The 27,534-nt window shown below is 34.6% G+C and overlaps 1 protein-coding gene and 1 pseudogene across 1 annotated transcript in view; both read left to right on the plus strand.

Annotated features, from left to right (window-relative positions):
* Window positions 1-26,369, plus strand: part of ADGB (androglobin) — a 188,165-nt gene extending 161,796 nt beyond the window's left edge. Inside the window, exons 30-37 of the mRNA XM_073789314.1 lie at window positions 1,958-2,069; window positions 10,967-11,139; window positions 15,630-15,806; window positions 16,540-16,642; window positions 18,510-18,644; window positions 24,122-24,212; window positions 24,905-25,088; window positions 25,976-26,369. Coding sequence (XP_073645415.1) covers window positions 1,958-2,069; window positions 10,967-11,139; window positions 15,630-15,806; window positions 16,540-16,642; window positions 18,510-18,644; window positions 24,122-24,212; window positions 24,905-25,088; window positions 25,976-26,161 — 1,161 coding nt within the window. The 3' untranslated portion in view covers window positions 26,162-26,369. The remainder of the gene's footprint in view (window positions 1-1,957; window positions 2,070-10,966; window positions 11,140-15,629; window positions 15,807-16,539; window positions 16,643-18,509; window positions 18,645-24,121; window positions 24,213-24,904; window positions 25,089-25,975) is intronic.
* Window positions 12,025-13,749, plus strand: LOC109552778 (calcium-independent phospholipase A2-gamma-like; annotated as a pseudogene).
* Window positions 26,370-27,534: the final 1,165 nt, after the last annotated feature.

The following is a 27,534-nucleotide window of genomic DNA, read 5'->3' on the forward strand; positions in this document are numbered from 1 at the left end:
CCACTAGTGTATAACCAGAATTGAAGAATTATTGAAAATTTTCTCTGTGCCAAGATTTTAAAATATGTGGCAAATTTAATTTTTACACTAACCCTATAATGTAGATGTTATTATCTTACATTATATATGAGTTAGTGGTTATGAGACTTTGGAAAAGTTCATATATTAAGAAAAACATACTTGCATGTGCCTTAAATTGAAGAAATAAAGGACAATGCATATAATTTAAGGCAGCAAAAGAAAACATGATTTATCCATTGAAAACCAAGAAAATAAATTAACTAATTAAAAGAAATAAAAACAAAATGCCAAAAATAAATCCTAATATGGCAGTAATTAAAATAAATGCAAATGGATTATTAATCAATTAGAAGGATAAAATTTTAACGTTAGATAAAAAATAAGATCCAACTGTAAGTAGTCTAAAGGTGACACTTTTAAACAAAATAGCACAGAAAGTTTAAACTTCAACCAAAAGAGAGCTGTGATATTTTAATATCTCAATACATAGGATTCATGGGGGATATTATATAAAAATAAAAGGAAAAATAAAGCAGTATGACCATAACTGACATATAGGCACCTCACTGCCTAGACTCAATAAATAAAAAGCAAAACTATTAGAGCTGTAGAGAAAAATAAGTTAACAATTGAGTTGAATATTTTAACACATATCTTTCAGAAACAAGTAGATCAAGCTGAAACACAATATATTTGATCATTAGGATATGAAGTATTAAGTAGAAGCTTAATCTTTTAGATATCTATATAGAACACTCCACCTAATAAAAGAGAATATACTTTTTCATAGAACACACAGGAAGCCTCAATAAAAACCAAACTATACTGTGTAAATGTTATCTGAACATAATGCAACAGTAATTAGTAATTAACTGCTTAAAATCCCATAAATGTGAAAACACAGTGAAATATACTAAATAATTCTTTAGTTTAAAAAAATCATTAAAAAAGAAACTATTAAATACAAAGGACTCCATAAAAATAAAAAACTACAAATCAAAATTTGTAAGCCACATCTAAAGTAGCATTCAGTGGAATGTTGACTTTCAAATTAATTCGTCAGAAAGTATGAATGATTAAACAAATGAACTAAGCTATTAAAACAAAAGGTTAGAAAAAGAGTAAAAGAATAACTCAAAAATAAGAAAAAGTTTTAATAAAAATGAGAGTAGAAATTAATGAAATAGGGAATAAAATTTAGGAAAATTAATAAAACCTATGCTTTCTTATGATTAATAAAGTAAACATGCTTCTTGTAAGACTAATCAAGTAAGAAAAAAAGAAAGAAAATATAAATAAATCAAATACAGAACAAAAAATTAGGATAGAGGTATAAATGCAAACAACAGGTTTTAAAAAAAGTTTAAGTATTATATACAACTCTATACTAGCAATTTAAAACTGACAAAAATTGTTTCAAATGTAAAATTCCTGGAGTTGGGGGAGGAATGGCATACCTGCTCCAGTAAAAAAAAAGAAAATATAAAATAATAAGAATAAATAAGAATAATAAAACTGAAATGATAATCAAAGTTTTACCTTTCCAAAAAGCTATAGGCCTAACTGCTTTACAGGATAGATCTAACAGACTTTTGAGGAGTAAATTGTTCTAGAAAACAGAAAAAAAATACAAACCTTCCAATCCTTTCTAAGAGATTAATATAATTCTGATTCCAAAACTGATAAGTAGCAAAAGTAAAATAAGTAAATTTCATTTATAAACATGAATGCAAAAGTTATAAATACTAGAATATATGATGGTAAGTATTTGTGGGGTTGTGAGGATAAACTTTTATAGACTGTGGTATTATAGAATTTTGGAGAACATCTGACAGTATCTAATTAAAGTATTATTATATGATCCAGAAAATATGCATTTATTATGTGCCTAAAATCCTATGTTTATTTTTATTGTTTATTGCATTTTATTTCCTAGGTATACAAGTATATTATACAGTGTTTGGTGTTGTATAACAGTTGGCCTCTCACTGAAAGTCAACTGATGTTTGTTCAAGCACAAAAAGACTTAGAGAAAAATGATAACAAAGGTATGTCACCCTAAATGTTATTCATGTGTTTTATATCTTCTAGAAATATTTAACAATAAATTTATCATGTAATTATTAAAACCTTATTGCTTACAATTTGTACTTTAATCCAGTGGCATTTCCTGTTCTGTTAATTGATTACATGTTTCAAAATCTTGCTGTTTGGTTTATAAAAACCAAAAATATATGATTGTTTAGGGCTAGTTTAAACAAATCTGTCCAGTTAGTAAAGATTACTAGATGATTATCTAACAAAGGTACAGGAAACTTTTCTAGTTATAAAATTATGTTTGTCCAAGTTTTGGGGAAAGTATAACTTTAAAGATAAGTTTTTAAAAATATTTAAAAGAAGGAGAATCTCCTACTGAAAGAAGATTCAGGTTTATTTTTTAAAATGTAAACTACTCTTAATATTCCTGAGAAGGAAATGATAGTTTGATGCTTTAGACTAAAAAAAAAATTTGAAATAGCCTCTACTCCTAAGCACTATATCACATTATGCAGTATAATAATTAAATCTGAAGGAATGAGTATTTTCAATGTATATTCTTTTCAAATTTTAAGCAAGATTGCCTAATCATAAAAATTAACATATGTACATTATTTTTAAAATAAAACTATACAATACAAAAGAGCATACTACAACACCAAAAGCTGGTGAGGATACAGAGCAACAGGAATTCTCATACATTGATAGCGGGAATACAAAATGGTACAGCCAAGTTGGAAGACAAGTTTCAAGGTTTCTTTTCTTTTAATTAATTTGTATTGGAGTATAGTTGATTTACAATGTTGTGTTAGTTTCTGCTGTACAGCAAAGTGAATGTTATACATATACATATATCCACTCTTTTTTAGATTCTATTCCCATATAGGTCATTACAGAGTTTTGAGTAGAGTTCCCTGTGCTATCCAGTAGGTAGGTCTTTGTTGATGATCTATTTTATCTATACTAGTGTGTATATGTTAATTCCCAACCCTCAATTTACCCCACCCCCACCCCCTTTCCCCTTTGGTAACCATAAGTTTGCTTTCTATATCTGTGACTCTATTTCTATTTTGCAAATAGGTTCATTTGTATCATTTTTTTAGATTCCACATATAAGCAATATCATATGATCTTTGTCTGACTTACTTCACTCAGTATGACAATATCTAGGTCCATCCATGTCACTGCAAATGGCATTATTTCATTCTTTTTTATGGTTGAGTAATATTCCATTGAATATATGTGCCACATCTTCTTTAACCATTCATCTGTCGATGGACATTTAAGTTGCTTCCATGACCTGGCTATTGTAAATAGTGCTGCAGTGAACAATGAGGTGCATGGTTTCTTATGAAACTAAAAATGCATTTACTGTTGTGAAATAAAATTCACATTGTATGGCATGACAAGAAATATGTGAACATAAAAAATGTTCTCTGCCCTTTGGTCTCCTCTTTCCCCTCTACTGTGCATTGTGCATCTGCATTATACATCTACCAAACCTCCCCCATCAGCAGAAATACCTTCTCAACCATAAAAAGCAACATTCTCCTGGCATCAACAAGACAACTCCTAAAGGATAACATTCCTTCTTGATCTTGTAAGGGGACAAGATGACACTTAGATCTGGATTGTGTAAACTGTCAATAATTCATCATTTAATGTACAGCCCTCTGTCTCAAAAACCTTATATAACTATGCCTTGACTTCTAATGGGTGGAACAGTTTTCAGAGCTTTCTGAAATGCTGTTCCTGGGTTATAATCCTCAATTTGACTCGAAAAACTTTTCCATTTCTTTCTTAGATCAACTAATTAATTTTTCATTGACACTATGTAACCAGTAACTGTGCTCTTTAGTATTTACACAAAAGAGTTGAAAACTGAATTCTGGTTTAAGATGGTGACACAGGATGCTCCTGAATTTACCTCCTCCCATAGAAACAGATACACAGCTGATTACCTCCTACACATCAGGCAAATGGAAAAACTCACACCAAAACGTATCGTAAAGGTTGAGATATACTCTCGCCATAAACCCCACACCCAGCATAGTGACATACAATTGGAAGGGAACTCACAACACCCAAAGCAAAGGGTTTGGACCGAACGTCTAGTGCTCCAGCTATTAAAATTTCCACATGAGTGACTGGCACCCAAAACACCTAGCTCTAAAGGCCAATGGGGTTTTGTCCACCAAGACCCATAAGACTATATAGCAAATAGTTCTTAGTAGGCTTCCAAGGATGCTCTGGCCTCCAGGGCTCAGTGCAGAGACAGCAGACAGAACTGCCCATCTCCCAGTTTTTCCCTGAAAGGTCTATTTGCATACTTTAAAAGCTACTGCCTGAAGGTCTGGCTTCTAATCCAATATATTTTTTTAATGTTTGTACTACCCACAGACATGTGTACATTCAATGTCGTCTCTATCAAAATTACAGTGGCATTTTTCACAGAAAAAGTAAAATCCTAAAATTTGTATATAATTACAAACTAGAAGAAAACATAGGGGATAAAATCCTTGACATCAGTCTTAATGATAATTTTTTGGTATCGATACCAAAAGTATAAGCAACAAAAGCAAAAATAAACAAGTAGGACTACATCAAACTAAAAAGCTTCTGCACAGCAAAGGAAACCATCAATAAAATTAAAAGCAAGTTATGGAATGGGAAAAAATATTTGCAAACCATATATCTGATAAAAGGTTAATATCCAATATATATAAAGAATTCATACAATTCAATATCAAAAGGAGAAACAATCCAATTAAAAAATGGGCAGAGGACCTGAATAGACATTTTTCCAAGGAATACATACGGATGGCCAACAGACACACAAAAAGATGCTCAACATCACTAAACATAAGGGAAATGTAATTCAGAACCACAATGAGATTTTACCTCACATTTGTTAGGATGGCTATTATCAAAAAGATAAGAGGTAGCAGGTACTGGCGAGAATATGGAGAATGGGGAACACTTTGTACACTGTTAGTAGAAATGTATATTGGTGCAGCCATTACGGATGGAGGATGAAGTTTCCTCAAAAAATTAAAACTATAACTGCCATATGATCTAGCAAATCCACTTCTGGGTATATATCCTAAGGAAATGAAAACATTATCTCCAAGAGATATCTGCACCTACATGTTCATTGCAGCATTATTTACAATAGCCAAGACATGCAAACAGCCCAAGTGTCCACTGATTGATGAATGGGTAAAGAAATTGTGGTAGGTATGCACAATGGAGTATTATTCAGCCATAAAAAGAAGAAAAACCTGTCTTTCACAACAACATGAATGAAGCTTGAGGACATTACGATAAGAGAAAATAAGTCAGACAGAGAAGACAAATGCTGTATGATCTCACTTACATGTGGAATCTGAAATAATGGAACTCATAGAAACATTGAACAGATTGGTGGCTGCCAGAGAGGTGGCTGCGGGACATAGAAATTGAGTAAAAGTGCTCAAAAGGCACAAACTTCCATTTACATGATAAATAAGTCCTGGGAATGTAATGTACGTTTCTCAAGTTCAAATTGTCCGACACAGATGGATTTTCAGTAACGGAACACGGTAGTATAATTTATGAACTAGAGTAATGTAAAATGTAGATCTTGATTATGGTACAAAATTAATAATATGAATTAAGTTTTTAAAAGGAAGTTAACATTAAGTGGAGAAATACAGTAGAGTGGCTAACTACTGTACATTCCACTACCTGAAACTGGGTTATCACCTGCAAAATTAGAATAACTCCTATATTATATAATAACTCCTCTATTTCAAAGTTGTTTGGAAGATTCAAGATAATATATATAAAGTTCCTAGAACCTAGTAGCACTTCAGAAAACGGCTTTATCATTATTGTGTATTCCAACTAGAAAATAAGTCTTTAGGAATAATTATATGTCTTTTTTGACATCACATTTGACAAGTTTATGTGTGAATGATCAGCTGCTAAAATTAAATGACACCTTGTGTCACCTAATACATTTTTTGCTGAAAGTAGAAAAGCAATTCAGGATTGAATTGTATTTAAAATGAACCAGGAAAATTATCTATTTGAAAGAATATGTTTCAATCTGTTTGAAAGTTAAGTGGCTTTTGAATTCAGAATAATCCTTCTCTAATTTCATGTTTATAAATATGTTTTTTTAGTTAGCCAATTTGTTTAAATTAAAACATATCAATATGCCCACTTCCACTTGTCAATTATATTTACAACTCATAACCTACAAACTTTAACCTTAAGAGTGTGATATATTTTAGAGAAATTAAGTTATTAATGTCTTAAAATTATTCACTTAGCTTGCTTTTCAATTTAAAATATATCAAACATAAATTGGTCAAGTGTTTTTTTATTTGTACATTGATGACCCAATTTAAAATTTTATGTAGATTAAATGGAAATGTTGCCCTATTTACTGATTTAATTTATATGAGAAATAAAATATATAATTTTTTAAAATATATAATTTAATTTTTTACAAAATTTTACATCTTTATAACTCATGATAAAATATAAGGCCTGAAACATTTATTATGAGAAATAAAATATATAATTTTTAAAATATATAATTTAATTTTTTTCAAAATTTTACATCTTTATAACTCATGATAAAATATAAGGCCTGAAACGTGGTACAACCTAGGCTATTTCTATTATAAAATTTTAGGAAGTTTGGCCTCTGGTTAACATGAAGCAACAGTGCCACCTTTAGTATATTTCAATACTTAAGTTTCAGTAAAAATTGCTTACTTTCACTTAAGAAAATAGAAAATGGAGAATCTTGAGCAGGTAATACTTAGTGATATCATCTGCCTTTATACATAATTAGCGGTCTTGTTATTTTGAGTCCTTTTGTTTATATTGCTGGCCTGCATACTTGAAGTTCTAATCTATTCGAATTAAACTTTATCATTCTCAAAAGTGTTTGGTTTCAAGTCCCACTGCTAACTTTGTTAGCAGGATTATAACATTATTTCCTGAACTCTAATAAATATTATATTATTGCTTTTTCTTAGGCACAATACATGCATGGTGTATCCAGTTCAGAGTATTTGAAGAAACCAAGCATTGTAGATACTATATATATTTACTATATATATTTATATATTCATATATACATGGCGTTTCTGTTTACATTTACCAAGTGTGATTGTAGTTGGTAAATGTATACTTTGTTGTAAACAAGTTTTCTAGTTGAGAAATTATATTAATGTTCAAATCCCAACCACTTTTAGTTTCTGGATATATAAATCTAAGCACTGAATTTTAATCATAAAATCAAAATTATATTTCTGTAATTCTCCTAATTACATGACTATGCAAAGCGGGGTCACATTTTTCACAATTTTGACCTACTAGGATATTTATTCTTGCATCTTACTGACACATATGCTCCCAACACATACAGATTCCCTATAAAGCTTTATATATTAAACTTAGGCAATCTGATAATGAATACATACTATGAGTTCAGCCCTACACTAGGTGAAATTAGGAATTTAAAATGAAGTATGTAACGATATCCTCACCTTTGTTGAACTTGTAATTCCTGGAAGAAAAAGTTACCATATTGTAAGCCATTAAATAATATGGAAATTATTTTACTGTATATATTAATAATGTAAAGAAAGAGGATGGTATACACCTGCTGTGTGCCTCACACTCTAGTAAATGTTCACATATGTAAACTTGAATATTAGAGTATGTTAATTTGAGTGGAATCAAACATGCCTAAATGTATGACTCAAACACTAAGAATTATGGGTAGTGAGAAAAAGAAAGCACCAGAAATACCTAATGGAGCAGCTTGAGATTCCATTTCATCTGACATCTGTTAACATCTTAAAAACCTGGGGTGTATGATACTAGGTAAGATCCTATTTTAAATGTTTTTTATTGATTTTTTTTAAAGCCTGTGGCACAGTCTTAGGTTTCAAGTTTTATGAATACAATAAACCTGCCAAAGTTAACCTACAGTGGCTGATCCAGGATTCACTTCTAAGTCTTTTGATTATTTGACCAAAGGATTTTCCCTAGCACAACACTTCTCAGCAGGCTGGGATTGTTGGCAGAAAGGCAAGCTGCCCCCTTGTAAAATCACGGTGCTTACAGTCCACTTGCGGTTGTGCAGTTGCTCTGTGCCCACTTTGAAAGCAGCCAATAACTGGCACCAAGTGAAATAAGATCTGGATTCTTCGCAATTACTGTTTTACTTTGCTGATGGGGTGACTTACAAGACTCCGATTTTGAAAGGGACTGACATGTCCTTTGAACTGTTACTTGAATGCTGATTCAATTTATCAGTTGGGAGAGTCTGAGTAAATTACATAAACTCTCTGAACCTACCCTGCTGGGATTCTTTGAGAATTAAAAGAGAAAGAACATCGTAGGGATTCAACAAATATCATTTGCTCTCCCAATACTTGGGTATTTGTTAGAAAAAATAATAGAACATAAAGCGAAATCCTTCATATTGGGAAAAGGTAATTATACCCTCCTAAATGTAAACCCGTGTTTCTCTAAGTGCAGTCCTTGGACCAGCAGCCTCAGAACTACCTGGGTACTTGTTACAAAGCAAATTTCGGGGCTCCGCCTCATACCTTCCAAATCAGAAACTTTGGGGGGTGGGGTCCAGAAATCTGTTTCTTAACAAGCCCTTCAGGTGGTTCTGACACAGGCTAAAGTGTGAAAACCACTCTTGTAAAGGAACCTTCAGCTTCACTGAACTCTAATTCACTGGTATTCTTCCCTTCCGCCCATCCCCTTGCAACATTTGCTTCCAAGTAAAGGGAAAACTGTATACATTTCTTAAAGCAGTGTTTCTCTAAGTATGAATCAGAACCACCTGAGATAGTTTTTAAAGCTGTACATTCCTGGGCCCCATATCAAACTCTAAGGGGTTGGACTCTCTGGGGTTTGGGCTTCAAGACCTACATTTTCCAGACTCCCTAGTGATTCATACATTCATCAAATTTGTGAACTGCTGCTTTACAGTAAGCATAGCATAACTGGTAACACAGTTGTCTGGCTGCACAAGATAAAAAGAATGAATTCTTCTACTCCAGTTTTTATGAGGTACTATTATGTAGCATTGGCCACAGATAGATCTCTAAACTGTAGTTAACTCCTGATTTTGCTGGCATTGAGATCTCTGGGACCTGGATTTAAGTGAGGTGGTAGCTGTGGCCACTGAGACTGGTCGAAGCCCAGTCACCTCATATTGGGCAAGATGAAGAGCTGGTACTGCACCATCTCTATATAACAGAGACAGCATGAGGAGCCTCTGCAGGGAAGCGGTGCTGAAATAAATGGGCTTCCATTTCTGTGCAAATAGTGTTTCTTCAACCTCAAAGTTTTTGGTTAACAAAGGATATCAAAGAACCAAAGAGAAAATATGTCCTTTGCAGCCTCTCTACATTCTATCCTGGGTTTCTGATAAAAGGTGATTTTACTGTGTGGCTTCCTATAAAAATCTTTGTCTTCTTTTCTTCTTTCTTTTTCTCTTGATTCAGTTTCTATGGCTCATCATTTCTACCCTTGTGCCTCATTCTTACTCTTAACCTTATTTTCATTCTGTGGTCTCATTATTTTCACTTTTCTGCTCACAAGTTAAATCAGTCCACTTTTTTCTTTGCCTACTCATCACACTCAAGAGCTGAGCTGTTTAGTATGGAATCTCACATACTCCACAGAGTTTTTTGATATTTCATGCTCTTATGACAAGGTCTCCAGGCAGCTGTGAGAGACCTAGCCTATGTGAGTTCTCCGTTCTCTCAGGACTCTGCCCCAGGCAAACAGCATGCAGAGATAACTCAGAAGCTTCAAATAAGAAGAGAAATCCAGGAGGACACCAATGGAAATAGCAGGAAAAAGGACTCCAAAAATTTACTCCTCCATAAAAACAATGAAAAAACTGGCAGAGATGATCAGAATCAACTTTTCAGAATTCTGGAAATTAACAAAGGCTTTATTCAAGAAAAACAGCCATATCTCTTTAAGAACAGTAAGCTTTATGACATTTTTACTTGCCCCAGTCCCATCCCCTGGTCTCCAGCCAGCAGTAACCTTAAAAACTAACAGCCTGTATTCCTGGTACAGGAAAATGGAACTGAATCTCTTTCAAAGCCTCATTCCCAGAAAAACAAAAACTGAAAAAATTTGTCACTGACAAACTTGCCCTATGAGAAATACTGAAGGAAATCGTTCAGGCTGAAATCAAAGGACACTATGCAGTAACTTGTATCCACATGAAGAAATAAAGTGCACCATAAGGGAAATTTAAAAATACTTAGAGATGAATGAAAAACAACTAACAACATACCAAAACTTATGAGATACAATGAAAGCAGTACTAAGAGGGAACTTTATAGCTATAAATTCTTACATTTAAAATGAACAAAGATCTCAAATCAATAACTTAATATTCCACCTTAAAAAACTAGAAAACTGGAAAAGAAAGAAAAGAAGTAAACCCAAAGTAGGCAGAAAGAAGGGAATAATAAATATTAAAGCAGAGAATAATCAATTCAATATTGTACTGGAGATACTAGCCAAGGCAATTAGGCAAGAAAATGAACGGAGAGCATCCAGATCAGAAACAAATTAGATAGTAATGATCATTATATAACGTTATGAATAAACCAAAACCATGATTTATACATTTCAATGAGAAGTTTATAGTATGTGAATTATTTCTCAATTGTATAAAAGAGAGTCACACAGATCTTTATAAAAGGGCTGTCTGCTTGTTTGCTCACCTGCTTGTTTAAAAAAAGAAAAAAAATCCAAATGCCTTAGACTAACCATTTTTCTGACTTCTTCCCTTTTTCCTACATGACATGATTTTATTATTATATCATGACTCACTGGTTTCCTTTTTTTGTTTTTCTAGCACATGGAGAGAAACATGAGGAATTAATTACCTTTGGAAGTCCAGATTCCCACACTATTAGTGAGGGACAAAAATCTTTAGGAACTTCCAAAACAACAAGGAAAGGCAAAGAAAAGTCTTCTGAGAAAGAAAAGATAGCCAAAGAAAAACAAGTGCCTCGCGTTGAGCCTCAGGTGGGTGTGATGCTTTTTTTATTGGAGTCATTTAATAAACTTAGATTCATTGGGTCCCTATTTTCCCATATCTTTTGAGTAAAACCTGAAAAATTCCATCTCCCTGTTTCCAGCAATCATCTAGATACCTTAAAGACATTCCTTGGGCACCTTCTGTAAGCAGTCTTCCTTAGTTTAGTGTCAAAAAGTGTTAATTGAGCTTTTAATATGTAAGACACTGTTTTGGGGACTTGGGTTTCTAATATTAATATTATAAAGTCCCTACCTTCAAGGAACTCACAGTCTAATGGAGGAGACTGAAAGTAAAGAGAGAGTTGTAATGTTAGATATGGTATGCACAGGGTAGAAAGGATAGGTACCTATTTCAGCCTCTGCCTAGAGGAGTCCTGAACTGAATCAGTGAGCAAAGACATTCAGAGGCAAAAATCCAACACAATTTGGTTTTTGAGCCACTAAGGTATGGGGTATGAGGCTGGAAGGGTAAGTAAGGGTCAGGTGGAGGGGAGCCTTTTAGAAAGCCTGGTTAGAAAGCTGAGACTCTATCTACAAGCCAGAGGTCCTGAGTCCAAATTTTTTCAGGACCAGATAGGTAATCCCAATGATTAAGGGTAAGGAAGAGTATGTGGGTGGCAAGTTTGAGGAGTGCAAGCAGAGTCCTAAAGATACTCAAATTCAAGTTATTTTAAAACACTGAACTCAAAACAAATTACCTGTGAGGACAAAATCTTCCTATCATTTGTGATCACAGCTTAGGCTACACAGGGCTGGGAGGTGGGACTTTGAGAAGTGTACTGACTTTAAGAAGTGTACTGACATGATCAGATTTACATTTCAGATACCTTGGTGACTTTTAAGGGTATGAAATTAAAGGGGAAAAGATAAGAGATGGGAAAACCACCAGAAAGCACTGCAATAGTCCAGACAAAAGAGTACAAGCTGTACCAGATACAGGTCAGAGGAAGGAAGAAGAGGACAAATGAGGTTCTTCTAGTTTCTACTAAACAAAGTACAGCTAACTCTCTTTCTCATCCCACTGAAGGTGTACAAACTTTAGTGTAGGTGGTTAAATTGGTGGATACATTCCCAAATTAAAGTATGATTCAGTCCAAAGAACAGGAAGAGGCAGTTAAAAACTGAGCAGACTATTAGCAAAGACAAAAACGGAGAGAAGAAAAAGCGTTTATCTCTTCAACAAGACAAGATTGCCAGGATGAGTACTGATGACAGAACCTGGGCATTTATTCAAGCATTAAGAACAACTGAGCCAAAGCTCTGCATTAATAGGGTTGAACAACTGACTTTTCATCTTCAAGAATTTCCTGAGGGAAAAGGAGTGGCTGCCAATGAAAGAATTATTCCATATTTATTATGACTGAGACAAATTAAGGATGGCATTCTTCAGGCTGCAGTTAGAGAAATTCTGGCCTTAATTTGGTTGCATGAATCCAGTGAAGAAAGAGGAACCCTAATTCGCACAACTGATGATGGAAGAACAAGGGGTGTGGTTGCTTTTTAGACATTGCGGAAATCAGGTGAACTCACTCAGAAGCCAGTTCACCAGCCCTCTGACTGCATTTGTGGTGGAAGTACAGGTGCCATATTAGCTTTCATGTTGGGGCTGTTTCATATGCCCTTGGATGAATGTGAGGAACTTTATCGAAAATTAGGATGAGATGTGTTTTCACAAAATATCATTGTTAGAACAGTCAAAATGAGTTGGAGCCCTGCATTTTACGACAAACTTGGGGAAATATTTTTAAGGATAGAATGGGATACACACCAATGACAGAAACAGCAAGAAATCCCAGAAGTCCTAAGGTAGCTGCAGTAATTACCATGGTAAACAGAGGGAAAGTGCCAACAACTTTTGTTTTCTGAAACTATGGTCATTTTCCTGGAATCAACTCTTACCAGTTGGGAGGCTGTCAGTATAAGATGTGGAAGGCCACTAGAGCCATATCTGCTGCTCCAGGCTACTTTGCAAAGTGTGCATTTGGAAAATGATCTTCATCACAATGGAGATTTGCTTCCGAATAACCCCTCAGCATTAGCAATGCATGAGTGTAAATGTCTTTGGCCAGACATACCATTAGAGTGCCTATGACATTGGACATCATGAAAGTGATGTGAGAAACACGGTGACATACACAAGCTTGAACTGTCTAAAGTTATCAACAGTGCTACAGATAGAGAAGAAACCCATATAATACTTGATGATCTATTATATTACTTCCTGACACCTATTTTTAGATTCAGTCTTGCCATGCGTAAAATCTTTACCTCTAGATGAAAGTTAAAATGAAAAGCTGGATAAGCTGCAGGTAAAAGAGTTGAAGTACATAGAAAGAAATGAAGAAAAAAAATTAAAAACTTGCAAAAATATTGTCAAGAAAAAAGTTCTTCAGAAAACTAATGATTGGATGAAACTAAAAACTGACATGTGTGAAAGCCTCTGTTCTTTTCAAAATTTTGAAGAATGTATGCATATTCTCCAAAATGAAAGCCTGCTCAGAAGATCCACCAAATTTAGTAAGGAATTGTGGGATTCAGTTTGAGTTAACTTTCAAATACTCAAGAATTCTAGGGAATCCTGAAAGAGACAATGTTTAGAATATCTTGTGAAGCACAAAAGGTATGTTTGGTTACAGAATTCAAATGGGAATTGGGTTTTTATGACATTAAAAATGAACTAAGCTTTAGGAACCTTAATATTGTGCTAGTTGGTTTTAGTAGCTATTAGTATTATATTGTTTGATGTTTGAAAGTTTAACATATGGGCCAAACAGGAAACCAAAAACTATAATAATATACTTTGTAGTTTTGCTTTAGTCACCAGAATCATGTTGAATTTATTTGATCCTTTATTTTATTTCATGTGGAAAAGCTAATTTCTTCTTAAATTTATATTACTTATGTTCTCACTAGCTACATTCTACAGTCCAAATACTGCCTTTTAGTGTAATATCATCTAAACAAATGCAGACAAATGGAACGCTCTCTGTCAAATTACAATTACGTTTGAAATATGAAAGAGCCAGATAAAATTTTCTATTCAAAATGTGTTTCTTTCAACATTGTTTTGCTCAAAAACATAGGTGAAGTTCCAGTCAACCACTTTTTTCCCCTTGAAACTTCAAGATAATGCTGTGTGTTAACTTTTCTAGATGTAACTCCAGTTTATAAAATCAATTATTTGAATTTTCTGAGAAAATAGTCCTATCATTAACAACAACAAAACCATTCAAGTTTAAAGCAAATAAGCTAAATTCAGTCCATAAATTCTTATAGACATGTGGCCTTCCCTTAGTTCTTCATAGTGCTCCCTTCCCTAATCAAAACTTGATCCCAGAGAAGTTTCTGAAAAACTCACTTATCAAGCAATATAAAAGGTGGTAAAAGCTTATGTACTGTGTTTTAGAAGGAAGAAATAAAAGAATATCCAATTGTGAGATTTAAATTTTCATCAGAATATTAAGGGAATATTGCAGAAAGCTAGGAGGTCTTTTGATAACCTTAAAACCAAACTACACGTGAAAACTTTATTCAGTGGCCCCCCAATCTCCACTTCCCCATCTGCGTTATGTAATATGGATTACTGACATTGTCTCAGTCTTATGTAAAATGCTAGTAACTCATCAGACTCAAGCTCGTCTCCTTAACAGATTGCTACCAATAAGCCTCACTTATCTAGACATTTTCAAGTCCTATGTCAACCTGCTCCCAGCCTAAGGTCCGTGAAAGTGATCCTACAAGACAGCAAAATGTTAACTTTCCTAATGAATATATATCAAGTATATCCAGGCTTGGAAATGATCAACTATTCTTGCCCTCATTCTTGTAAAGAGATGGTATGAGTGAGCCTAAGTGCAATTTAGAATTATTTTTATTTACAGTTTTTAGGTGAAATTTGCATAGAGTGATATGCAACAATCTTAAATGTGCAATTCAGTGAGTTTTGACAAGTGAATTCACCATGTAACCCACATCTCTATCAAGGTTTAGATTATAGATCATTTCCATAAGCTTAGAAATTCCCTTAAAACCTCTTTGCAGTGGATTCTGTCATCCCCATACCTCTCCCCCAGGCAAATTTTGCCTGTTCTGGAATTTCATACAAATGATTCATACAAGAAGTACTCTTTTGTGCTCAACTTCTTTATTTCTGTATAATGTCTGTCTGTGGAATTCAACCACACTGTGGTATGCATTAATAGTTTATTACTTTTTAATGTTAAGTAGTAGTCCATGTATGAACATACTACAATTTGTTTATCTATTCATCAGTTGACAGATATTTATATTGTTTCCCCTTTTTAGGCTAATAAGAATGAGGCTATAATAAATATTCTTTTCAAATCTTTTTGTGAATATATGTTTTCCTTTCTCTTGGCTTAAATACTTAAGTGAAATTATGGGTCACAGGGTAAAATCTAGATCCTTTTGAAAGGAGGAAAGCATCTGACCCCAAGGTTTTTACTTTACTTTGCCAGATACCCACTGCTCACCCTCAACAAGAAGACCCAAATAAACCCTACTGGATTTTGAGGTTGGTCACTGAATACAATGAAGCAGACTTTTTTGAAGTGAAAAAAGATACAGAACGAGCAGATGAAATCCGAGCCATGAAGCAGGCCTGGGAGATGACTGAACCAGGAAGATCGATCAAGGTTACCTGAGTTTGAAAAGTTGTCCTTTTACCTTTCATTCCTTGGGCGTGGTCTGAAGCAAGAGCCATATTGGTGAAACAACATAGTCTTTCCTTTAGGAAGTATCTGGAATTTTGTCAGGCATCAACTAACTAAATATTAAGACCACATTTGAACACATAGTGAAATGTTATTATCCGGATACCCAGATGACTTCCAAAAGCAAGGCACATAATGGTGCCACTTATGGCCCAAACTGTAGGTAGCCTTGTCCTTTCACATCATCTGGGATTAACACTCTGTCCTTAACACTCCCAACTAAGAAAGCATAAAAATGTTTAATATGTGCTTTCATGTGCTTAGATAGAGAAAAATCATGTGCTGCCCTTGTGGAATACACATACCTCATGATTCCTCCTCTCTATATTTTAGATAAGAATCATTGCCATAGTGAAACATTATTATTTATATGTGCTTCATGTCCCCAACTCAGGGTTATTGAGGCAGATGAAAAAGGTTCAAGAGCACCTGGATCTAAGCTAGCATGCACAGCGTATGAGTTTTAGGACTTCTTCATTAGTTCTCACAAATCACTGTCAAGATCATGGATGGTTCAGAATTGGAGTTTTTCTTTGGTAATTCATAAGAGCCGGTCTGGTTCAGACTGCCGTATTCATTCACATTTTCCTGTGTCTTTTGAGTACTGTTGAGATGGTGTTGCCTGTAATGTGTGTTGATAATGTCTGTCCTTTAGGCTGCCCAGGCGCGTCTCCATTATCTCAGCCGGTTCATTAAGAAAACACCTGATGCTGAGTGTGTGCCTATGTCTGAAAGCCAAACCAAAGAAGGGGAAGAAGGTCAGTGAACCCTACCCCAGCTGCCCCAAGCACGGAGCTGTTACTTGCACCTCTTCAAAGCTAGTCAGCAACTCATGCTTGGTAAAAAGAAAAATTTCAGAATCTATTTCATTATAGGATTGTAAAGTTATAGACAGGTTTGTAAGAAAATAGATTCTCAAGCATTTTCTTTTTACCAAGCAGGTGTTCACTTTGTCCCCAAGTAGATATAATCTTCCCCATTTAAGAAAAGATGAAACCAGAAATAAGATGAAAAAAAGATGAAACCCTCATTAGAAGGTAGCAGTATGTGAACTTGAAGGCAGGCTCACAACTATAAATCTGGCACCTTTCTAATCGCAATAGCAATAAACAATAGCAATAAGAATCAAAGTAAGAAAGCTAACTACTTTCAGTGAACAATTTGCCATGGGCCTGGAGCTATAAAATACTAATTATTTCATCCAATACTCACATCAACTCACTGATATAAATATTATTTCCAACTTGCCAGTAAGGACCCAGGCCCAGAGTAATTTGCTAAATTCACAAGCTACCCAGGGACAGAGGCAGCATGCAGACAGAGCTCTCCATCACCCCAGGGCTCTTCCCACAAACACTTGGCTATACCTCCATCTATCACCATGCTGAGTTGTCCAGGGAGGCTGAAGACATTCACATCCCAAATCGTGCTTTTCCACTTTTACATCTTCAGGAGTATAACTCAATAATTGTTATAAAAGTAATGTCCCTTAACATTTCATGTGAAGGGGACAAAAAATAAATATCACCCCAATCCTGTTATTCTGGGATGGGCACTGCTCAAAGTGCTTTATGTTTATTATCTCACTTTAACCTACAGCAACTATGAGGTAGACCTTACTATTTCCATTTTGTAGATTTAGAGACCAAAGCTCAGATGGTCACCTTATTCTTCCTATGCCATACATCTAAAAAGTGACCAAGTTGGGATTTGAAATATTTCTAACCCCTAAAGTACTCACTCCTCTAATTGGTAGAGTTTAATGTAATGTTAGGAATATAAAGGTGAATAGAATATAAAGGTGAATAGAATACAGTTCTTTTTCTTTAGGCTCTAGATTTTATTATTAATTTTTTAAATGTTGTGCTAATTTGTATGTAAAAGGAAATTTATTGCACTGGACACGTTAAAAATGTCAAAGAAGATTTTATTTATGACTATTGCAATAGGGGAGAGATTGAACTCAACTCTGAAAACAACAGAAACAAGTGAGGATTTATAACTAACTAGCAGGGAGTGGATGAAAAATTACTTACAGGAATTTGGTTAGGTATCAAACGTCAGGGAAGAGAAATTTGATTAAATATCAAGTGTGGAGGAAGAGGAGTTTAATTGGATATCAAGAGTAGGGGGATTCTTGATAAACTAGTTTGGCAGGATTCCTGGCTAAAACTGGGATTCATCACAAGTCAAGGACAAGGCCTAGTGGAGAACAGAGCTCAGAGAAGGCTGACCTTATCATGTAACATACAGGCAAAAAAGGTACAAATCTTAATTGCACAGCTTGATGTATTTTCATATGTGTGTATATTCAGGAGCCACCCCATTTAGATCAAGATAAAAAACCCTTAATACACCCCAATAGTCCTCTTCATTCTCTTTCCCAGCCTTTTCCTTCCTGAAAGTAACTATTTGATCTCTATGACCATGAATTAATTTTTCCTGTTTCTGAGCTTTACGTATTTATGTATTCTATGTCTCGCTATTTTTGTATGTGATTTCATAGAATGCAAGTTTTTTCGGTAATGCATATATCATATTTAGTAGAAACACCTTCAAGTGCCATAAAAGAGTCAGATACAAAGAATTCCATGAGTTTAGATAACAGAGAGACTGTACTATCAGGGAGTATGCTGTGGAAGAAGTGGCAGACAAACAAGGGCTTCAAGGATCTGGCAAAATCAACAAGTAGTGAAAGTGAAGGATCATCCCCCACAGGGAAGGAAGAGCGTGAGCAGAGCATGCAGAAGGAAAATATCAGTAAGTATTGCCTTTATTGGTAGGATAAACACATATCTTAAAATAAAAATTCTGGAAAAGATAGTTAAGCACATGATGGCTAGGGTTAAACATAGAAAAATATGTGTACAGGTCTTCATTTTGATTATCAGAGTTGGTAATCTGCTCAAGGACCTGATTACTAAATACTTAACCTAAAGATAAAAGTGGGAAATTTATTTTTAAATTTTTAAGTAGCAGTTATATTTTCACATAGTTTTAAGTAGCAGTTATATTTTCACAGTTTTCTGTGTCTACGAATACTAAAAATGCACAGATCGCATATACAGTTGTCACTAAAAACAGTTTGATCTATAGTATACTACATCTTTTATAACAAATTTTAAATATTTGGTTTCTAAAATGTTCTAAAATCTCTATTCTAACACAAAGTTTTCCATTATATATATATATATATATATATATATACACACACACACACACCACATCTTCTTTATCCATTCATCTGTTGATGGACACCTCGGTTGCTTCCATATTTTGGCTATTGTAAATATTGCTGCTGTGAACATGTGCATATTGGGGTGCATGAATCTTTTTGAAATAGTGTTTTCATTTTCTTCAGATATATATGCAGGAGTGGAATTGCTGGATCATATGGTAGCTCTATTTTTAGTTTTTCAAGGAACCTCCAGACTGTTTTCCACAGTGGCTTCACCAACTCACATTCCCACCAGCAGTGTACAAGGGTTCCCTTTTCTCCACATCCTTGCCAACATTTGTTATTTGTAGTCTTTTTGATGATAGTCATTCAACAGGTGTGAGGTGATACCTACCTCATTGTGGTTTTGATTTGCATTTCTCTGATGATTAGCATATTGAGCATCTTTTCATGTGCCTGTTGGTCATCTGTATGTCTTCTTTGGAAAAATGTCTATTCAGGTCTTCTGTACATTTTAATCAGGTTGTTTGGTTGTTTTTTTTATATTGGGTCGTATGAGCAGTTTATATATTTTAGATATTAACCCATTATTGGGGTGCATTTTGGGGTAATAAGGAGGGGTCAGGAAACAGAGAAGAAAGATAAGAGTGAGCAGGGGTGGAAGACCTAGAGGCCAAAGCAGCCTGTCCTCAAGCAAAAAATGCTTCAAAGCATTCTTAAGTATGTTTTATTACAATTTTATTTTAATATATTTTAATTTTATATTTTAATATTTTATTAGTTTTATTTAATATATTTTATTTTTATTTTAATATAACCTAAGTATGTTTTATTACAATTTTATTTTAATACATTACAATTTTATTTTAATTTTTTGCTGTCCTCAAGCAAAAAATGCTTCCAAGCATTCTTAAGTATGTTTTATTACAATTTTATTTCAATATATGATAAGTTGAATTACACACCATCAACAGAAATTTACTCCCCCTCCCACCAAGAAGAGGTGTGCTATTGTATGGTTCTAGTACATCCTATGGCACTGAAACACTGCCATGTACCCCACGTACTGTTGCTCTAGAAGGAATCCTGCTTGAAAATCATGGGTCCGGCTATCTAGCTGTTCTCTGGAACTTTGTGTGTTGCTCTCACCTCTGCTGTTGGTGCACCACAGATTGGCCCTCACTCCTGAGGAAGCATCGCCCATAGGAGATTACAGTCCTTGTGAGAGATTTACATGCTCTGGCCTCTACATTTATATACATATATACATATATGTATATTTATGTACTCATTTATTTGTGACTCCCAAAATGCTACCTTATTCTTGCTACTTTCTATTTTCATATATAGTAGGTAACTTAGAACAACCTCCTTCATAATGCCAGAGGACATGTAAATAATATCATTATGGATTTCACTCTTATGCATTCTTTCTCAACACCAAGCCATCATCGAGGTCAAGAGTTCAAACTTTGCTTTTTCAACTTCCCTTTTATTTCTGGAGGCCTCTGGAAAGTGCCTCTTCCAACGGTTGGAGGTGATCTTTGTCTTTAGTCCCAATCTTTTCCCCAGGCTTCACAATCAATCAAACAAACTATTCTTCACCATTTCTTTTAAACAGCTATTTTCTTACAATCTATGATGAAAGAAGTTTTCTGCCGATTCTGTTGCAAACTGAAACTTTTATAAAATATAATAAAATGACCCAGTGATGACCAATTGCTGTAAAAATATCTCTAAATGCATACTCTCACTTTCAGAGCTTATCCCACAGAGTACCAGTTGGCAGACGGATGATGCGTGCACACACACACATGCATGCATGGGCACACACTTGGAGTTGCACTGTTCTAGAGGTCCAAGATCATACTACACTTACACCCTATTCTGATACAACAATTTTATAAGTGAAAATGAAGATTAACCTTCTCTTCCCCTTTCATACCCTCCCTGTTTAAATACGTATTATTTGGCAGGATGCAAGAGAACACAAATATCCAATTAATCAAAAACATTTTCTTTCCAGTCAGAGTCAGCGGAGTTGGTGTCTTTCAGAAACAATTCAAGTTTGAAATGCCAAAAATATATGCAACAAAAGTAGATAGGTTCATAAGAAAAACAAATGAACTTTAGAAATCTAAGATCACAGAGCAACCATGATGAAAAAAGAAAAGTTATTAACCACTGGTTTCTAGAAGAGTCATATTGTATATAAGATGCAATATTTCAGGAATGTTTTATTTAATGTTATAAAGTGAAAAACATGACTGAATTTATGTTTCAATAATGGTGCAGAGTTAGGGTTTGTCCTACTATATTCTTTATTTCTCAAGGGTATCATGCCTATAAAAGCATGATATTTTTGAAAAAATAGTTTTGAAAAATTTGATGTTACTGTTTTTTACATTTTTAAAGTTTTACATTAGATTATATTTCTATGAATAATCCCTTTTAACAAGTTGTTATAAATTAAACACTTTACAATATTCCTGGAGACTATTCCAACCACACGTGAAAAGCAAGATTAAACAGCCAGTGGGAGGGCAGGATTTTTTGCATGGCAGAGTGAAGACTTGACATATCCTCTCCCCAAAAGCAATGATAAATGGGAAAAGATTAAGAAACATTTCAAAATTCTGAGGGTGTACAACTAAATGAAAAATATTTATTAAACAAAAAAATAAATTAACTTAGTTGGATAAATTTCTTGTTACTTCGGTAAGAAATAACCACAAATTTAGTGACTTAACACAAACTTCTTGCAGTTCTAGAGGGCAGAAATTCTAAAGTTAAGCTGTTGGCAGGGCAGCATTCCTCCTGGAGGCCCTTGGAGGGGATCGGTTTCCATTTTCAGCTTCTAGGGCCATTGACTCTGGCTTACGGCTCCTTCCTTATATTCAAGGCCAGCAGCAGAGCATCTTCAAATCCCTCTGTCTCTCTTTCCTTCCCCCTCTCTCTCTTTCCTCTATGACCATCACTTCATCTCCTTCTTGGATTCTATCTTTTCTACATTCCTCTCTTTCCCTTACAAGGGTTTAGTCCAGCTGACTAATACAGCATTATCGTCCCATCTTGAGATCCTTAATTGCATCTGCAAAGTCCTTGTATGGTAGCATATTCATAGGCTTCAGAGGTTAGAACATGGATATCCTCGGAGGTCCATTAGTCTGTCTACCACAGTTAGCCTACCAACTATTGCATATTAACGTGGGGTTCCCTCATCAGCCCCAAGGTCTGTAGCGTGGTAGCCAGGAGAACCAGCAGTCTTGCTGCCAATGCTAAAAAGGATTTACCTGATTTGAGGCTCCATGGAAAAGTTCTATGCCCATGGATATTGTTGCAAGGAATAGTGAACTTGGTGGCAAACAATTGGAATAGCCAACATCACAGCTGCTTGAGACTGTGACACTGGTCAGGAAAAGCAAAAAGTAAGCCAAAAATTAAATAAAGAGATCTGTGTAACAAAGCAGATATAGTGATTTCAACCTTCAGGAACATAGGATGTCCACTTTATCCATACATCCATATCAGAAAGGAAGAAATAAAACTGTGTTGTCAGACAAATTGATCCTGTATATTGAAAATCCTAAGAAATCATGGGAAAAGAACCAAGAATATCATCTAGAACTAACAAGTGAGTTTGGTGAGGTCACATGATAGAAGATTAATATATTTTTATTTCTACATTTCAATGAGCAATCAAAAAATGAAATTAAGAAGACAATTTCATTCACAATAGCATCAATAATAAATATATGGAACTAAATTTAACAAAAGTGCAAGGCCTGTATACTGAAAATTACAAAACATTTCTGAAGGAAATTTTGAAAGATCTAAATAAAGACAGAGGCAGTCCATGCTTTGGGGCTAGAAGACTCAATATAGTAAGATATTAATTCTCCCTAAATTGATCTATAAATTCAGTGTATCTGAATTTAGATACTGAATTTAGATAGATCAAATTTATAGTGATCTATAAATTTCTATCAAAATCCTAGTAGACATTTTACAGAATTTGACAAGCTGATCCCAAAACTTATATGAAAATGCAAATACCCAGAATGACCAAAATAATTTTCATAAAGAACCAAGAGGAAGGATTTTACCTTCATGATTTCAGAATTTATTATGAAGCTAACAATAATCAAAACACTATGATTTGACAGTTTCTTAAAAAGTTAATTTTTTGATTCCTACTTGCATGAAATATCCAGGAAAGGCAAATCTACAGAGACAGAAAGCCTGGGGCTTGTGGTGGGAATGCAGAGTGACTTTAAGAGGGCACAAAAGAATTTATTTGGATAACTGAAATGTTTTGAAACAGGGTTTTGGTGCTGGTTGCATAACTCTGTAAATTTACTAAAACATATTGAATTATACTTTTAAAATTGGTAATTTTTATGGTATGTAAATTACACTTCAATAATTTTTTAAAAAGAGAGACTAAATGGGCTGGAAAGGCTGAATGGTTAATATCTTAGTCTCTAAAATTTCTTTCTTAAAACTATTCTTGTGGGTTCTTGAGTCCGTGGGGTAAAAATCTCCTGATATTTGATTTTCAGCGTTCACCTGTTATATATTGCCTACTCTACTGGACTAAAACTTTCTTGAGGATAGGATACTGTGTCTGAAAACATTTTTATATCCCACCCCCATAGTGCTTCGCATAGCTTTCACGGATATACCAAGCTCTTTAAATATTAGTTTATTTAACTTGTTTATAATGAAATTTTGTAACAAAATATGACCTTTTTAGGTCTCTGCTTTCATTTAACTGTAATTAGAGTAATTTTGTTACTCTTCTTATAGAGCATATTTATCTTTTTCTATATTCATTTTGTCATCTCCTTCATTTAACTGTAAGTATAGTTACACCAGCTAGAGGATAAACATAAAATATAATTATGTTTCAATAAAGTCATTAAACCACATTAAAATCGTATTAAACAAGGCAAGTCCAAAATATTGTCAATTTAAACAAGATATACAATCGTTTAGTTAGTCATTATTGATTCTTTCTTGAAAGCCTAGGACTTTTTTTTTTTTTTTTTTACAACAGGGCCTCGTTCACGATCCCCAACTATTTTGGAAATGCCTCCCCAACTTATTCGAAAAAAACTAGAATGTGTAGACTTAAGTCAATATGTACGGTAAGTTTTAATAAACATGGTTAATGCACATATCTGTGTTCATAGAATTTTGGATAGATTGTCAATAGGCAGTTGCTAAACAACAGAAAATTTGAAATTAAATGCTTAATATATTTTAAGTGTATTTGAATTTTTAGAAGTACAGAATTTATATATTAAATTTAACAAATGTTTTATTAAGTCAGTTATAAAAGCATTTAAATGTTTTCTGTAAAGATTTAATTTGTAGCCTAGTTAAGGTGAGTTGAGCTGCAGAAAAATCCCATCATACCTGCTGCTATTATTTAATTAGATTGAATTTTCTTAAGAACTAAACAATAGGATTAATAGAGATAGTTACTCAAGCACATTTATCAATTTGAAAACATTTTCAAATCTACTTAGCTTCATAAATTAAAAAGAAAACACCTACAAAATATTCTCATAGCTTCGCACACCAATTCCACAAACACCTCTTCAAATAGTACATCTAATTTTGCTGGTATTTTCCTAAAATAATTTCCTAAAATATTAGTGACTTAATAAATGGAGCCTAGCCCATGTAAAAATAATGATTTATTCTTTCTGTTCCTGATATTTGATTTGATTCAGACCACCACCCTACTGATATGATTTTAAATTATTTGAGTGCTAAAGTTCATGCTAGAGTTCCCAAATGACTTATGTATCTCTTTTGATGTTTTTATATCAAGAAAAACAAATACTGATCCTCTGCTGCAAACGGATGAGCTGAATCAGCAGCAAGCAATGCAAAAGGCAGAGGAGGTCCATCAGTTTCGACAATATAGGACCAGACTCCTTAGCATTCGTGATATTGAGCAAGAAGAAAGGCTTAAAGTAAAGGGGCGAGTTCTGGAGATGTACGGGGAGATGCGGGTGAGTCTAAAAGGGCATATACTTGGATCACAATTGACAAATTCTTCTGTAATATTAAAAAGGTGTCATAGAATCATATTGTAACCAGGTAGAAAGAAGTCTTGAAAACATTTAGTTCCCAACTTCTCAGAAAATTGGCAAATTAATTATACACATCTATTTTACTCACTCCCTAAAATCCCTCTAAAATACACTATTGAAAATTTATCCACAAAATGGGAAGAATGGAAGCAGAGACAATAGCAAAATATTTGTGAAGTCGGAAAGTAGCTGAAGGAAGATTGCATTAACAGGCTTGAAGTAGCCAAATCCTAAGCTGGCAGTAGAAAAACTCTTAAGAGTCAACCCAGTTTGCTACACAGAATGCCCCAAAGGCTCAGAAATCGCTGGCACCAGCCACGTTAAGAAGTGAAGCTGAAGTAAGTGAGAGGAAGAAAAAAGATACCACCTAAAGTTCTTCAAGTACAAATCAGATATATTTTGTCAGGGTTAGAATACGTATGGGGAACTAGTAATTTACTGAGCACAGTTACTGTGAGAGACACACCGGCTGCATATTTTATACAGATTAGGCCTGAATTCATTTAAAGCAGATAGTTGCTTTGTCAAAATCCCTGCTCATTTCTTTCTTCACCTTTCTCTTTATTTTTCTCCTGACTCTTTTATTTACCATTCTGTAAAATCTCATGTGCCCTTTGATATCTCATGTTTTATGCACTAAGAAACATTTGCGACCATAACCTAATTTTCATCTTTCTTCAATAATTTCCTACATGATTCTGTTGGCCTGAGGAAAGGGAGTGCAGTTTTTTATGGAACCATAAGGCTCTATCAGTCGATCATATTTGCTTGGGTTTTTTGTTTATTTGTTTGTTTGTTTGGATTAGGACTCCTTAGATGAAGCCCGGCAGAAGATCTTCAATATCCGGGAACAGTACAGAAAAAAGTTACTGGAAGCTGAGCGGCAAAGATTGGAGTCTCAGGCTGCGGAGGAAGCCGCGATCCGGCTAGAGCCAGAAAAGAAGGTCCCGGCTCCAGACACAAAAAAAAAACAGAAAGGAAAGAAAAAGTGACCAGGACATGCCCAATACTCCCTTTCCTCCAAAGAGGGAAAACCTACTTTTAATTATCTATAACTTTGCCTTTTGACGAGAATAAGGTATTAATTAGGCCAAATGAAAATAGACGTTTTCCCACCTTAGAAGTACTTTCTGTGTTTTGACGTTAACTTATTGGTTGTTCCCAGAGAGCTATGATTTGAGTATAAAATTTCAATAAAAATAGTCTCAAAATATTTGGAATGTAATAAAATGTAAGTGTCTCACTCTGAATTGCTTCATTTTTAGTTAGTGCCAGAACAGGATCATAAGTGAACCAATAGGATTGCCTTTGAAAAATTCAACAATGAGAAAAATAGCTATTGCTCTTTCATCTCTAACTTTAAAGACTTTAATATATTAAAAAATATGTTTCAAAATCATTAAATAGGGTAGAGATGATGCTCTGTATGAGTTTAGATTCAAGGATGAAAAACACACTCAAAAAAAAAAACTTCCAAAAATAAATAAAACTTAAAAACAAATTTTAATAAAAAGTATGCTTCAGACAGCCACCCCCACCTCTGCAGGAGACCTTCCAACTCTAGCAGCAAAAACAGAAAGAGGCTGGTCTCTGATGACATTATGGAGCTGCCATACTGACCCTGTGCTGCTCATTTCTGGAGTTCTCACTATATGAGATAAACAAAAGAACAAATTTATTTCAGGAAAACTAAGAAGGAAAGAATGGCAGTGGATTTGCTGCCTGCTCAGGTGGCACTGTGTGGATGAAAGGCTCTTGGTGCTCCAGCCAGGAGTCAGTGCTGTGCCTCTGAGGTGGGAGAGGCAACATCAGGACACTGGTCCACAAGAGACCTCCCAGCTCCACGTAATATCAAATGGCGAAAATCTCCCAGAGATCTCCATCTCAACACCAACACCCAGCTTCACTCAACGACCAGCAAGCTACAGTGCTGGACACCCTATGCCAAACAACTAGCAAGACAGGAACACAACCCCACCCATTAGCAGAGAGGCTGCCTAAAATCATAATAAGGCCACAGACACCCCAAAACACACCACCAGATGTGGACCTGCCCACCAGAAAGACAAGATCCAGCCTCATCCACCAGAACACAGGCACTAGTCCCCTCCACCAGGAAGCCTACACAACCCACTGAACCAACATTAGCCACTGGGGACAGACACCAAAAACAACGGGAACTATGAACCTGCAGCCTGCAAAATGGAGACCCCAAAAAAAGGAAGATAAGCAAAATGAGAAGACACAAAACTACACAGCAGATGAAGGAGGAAGATAAAAACCCACCAGACCTAACAAATGAAGAGGAAATAGGCAGTCTACCTGAAACAGAATTCAGAATAATGATAGTAAAGATGATCCAAAA

Source organism: Tursiops truncatus, chromosome 12 (assembly GCF_011762595.2).
Source record: "Tursiops truncatus isolate mTurTru1 chromosome 12, mTurTru1.mat.Y, whole genome shotgun sequence".
NCBI lineage: Eukaryota > Metazoa > Chordata > Mammalia > Artiodactyla > Delphinidae > Tursiops > Tursiops truncatus.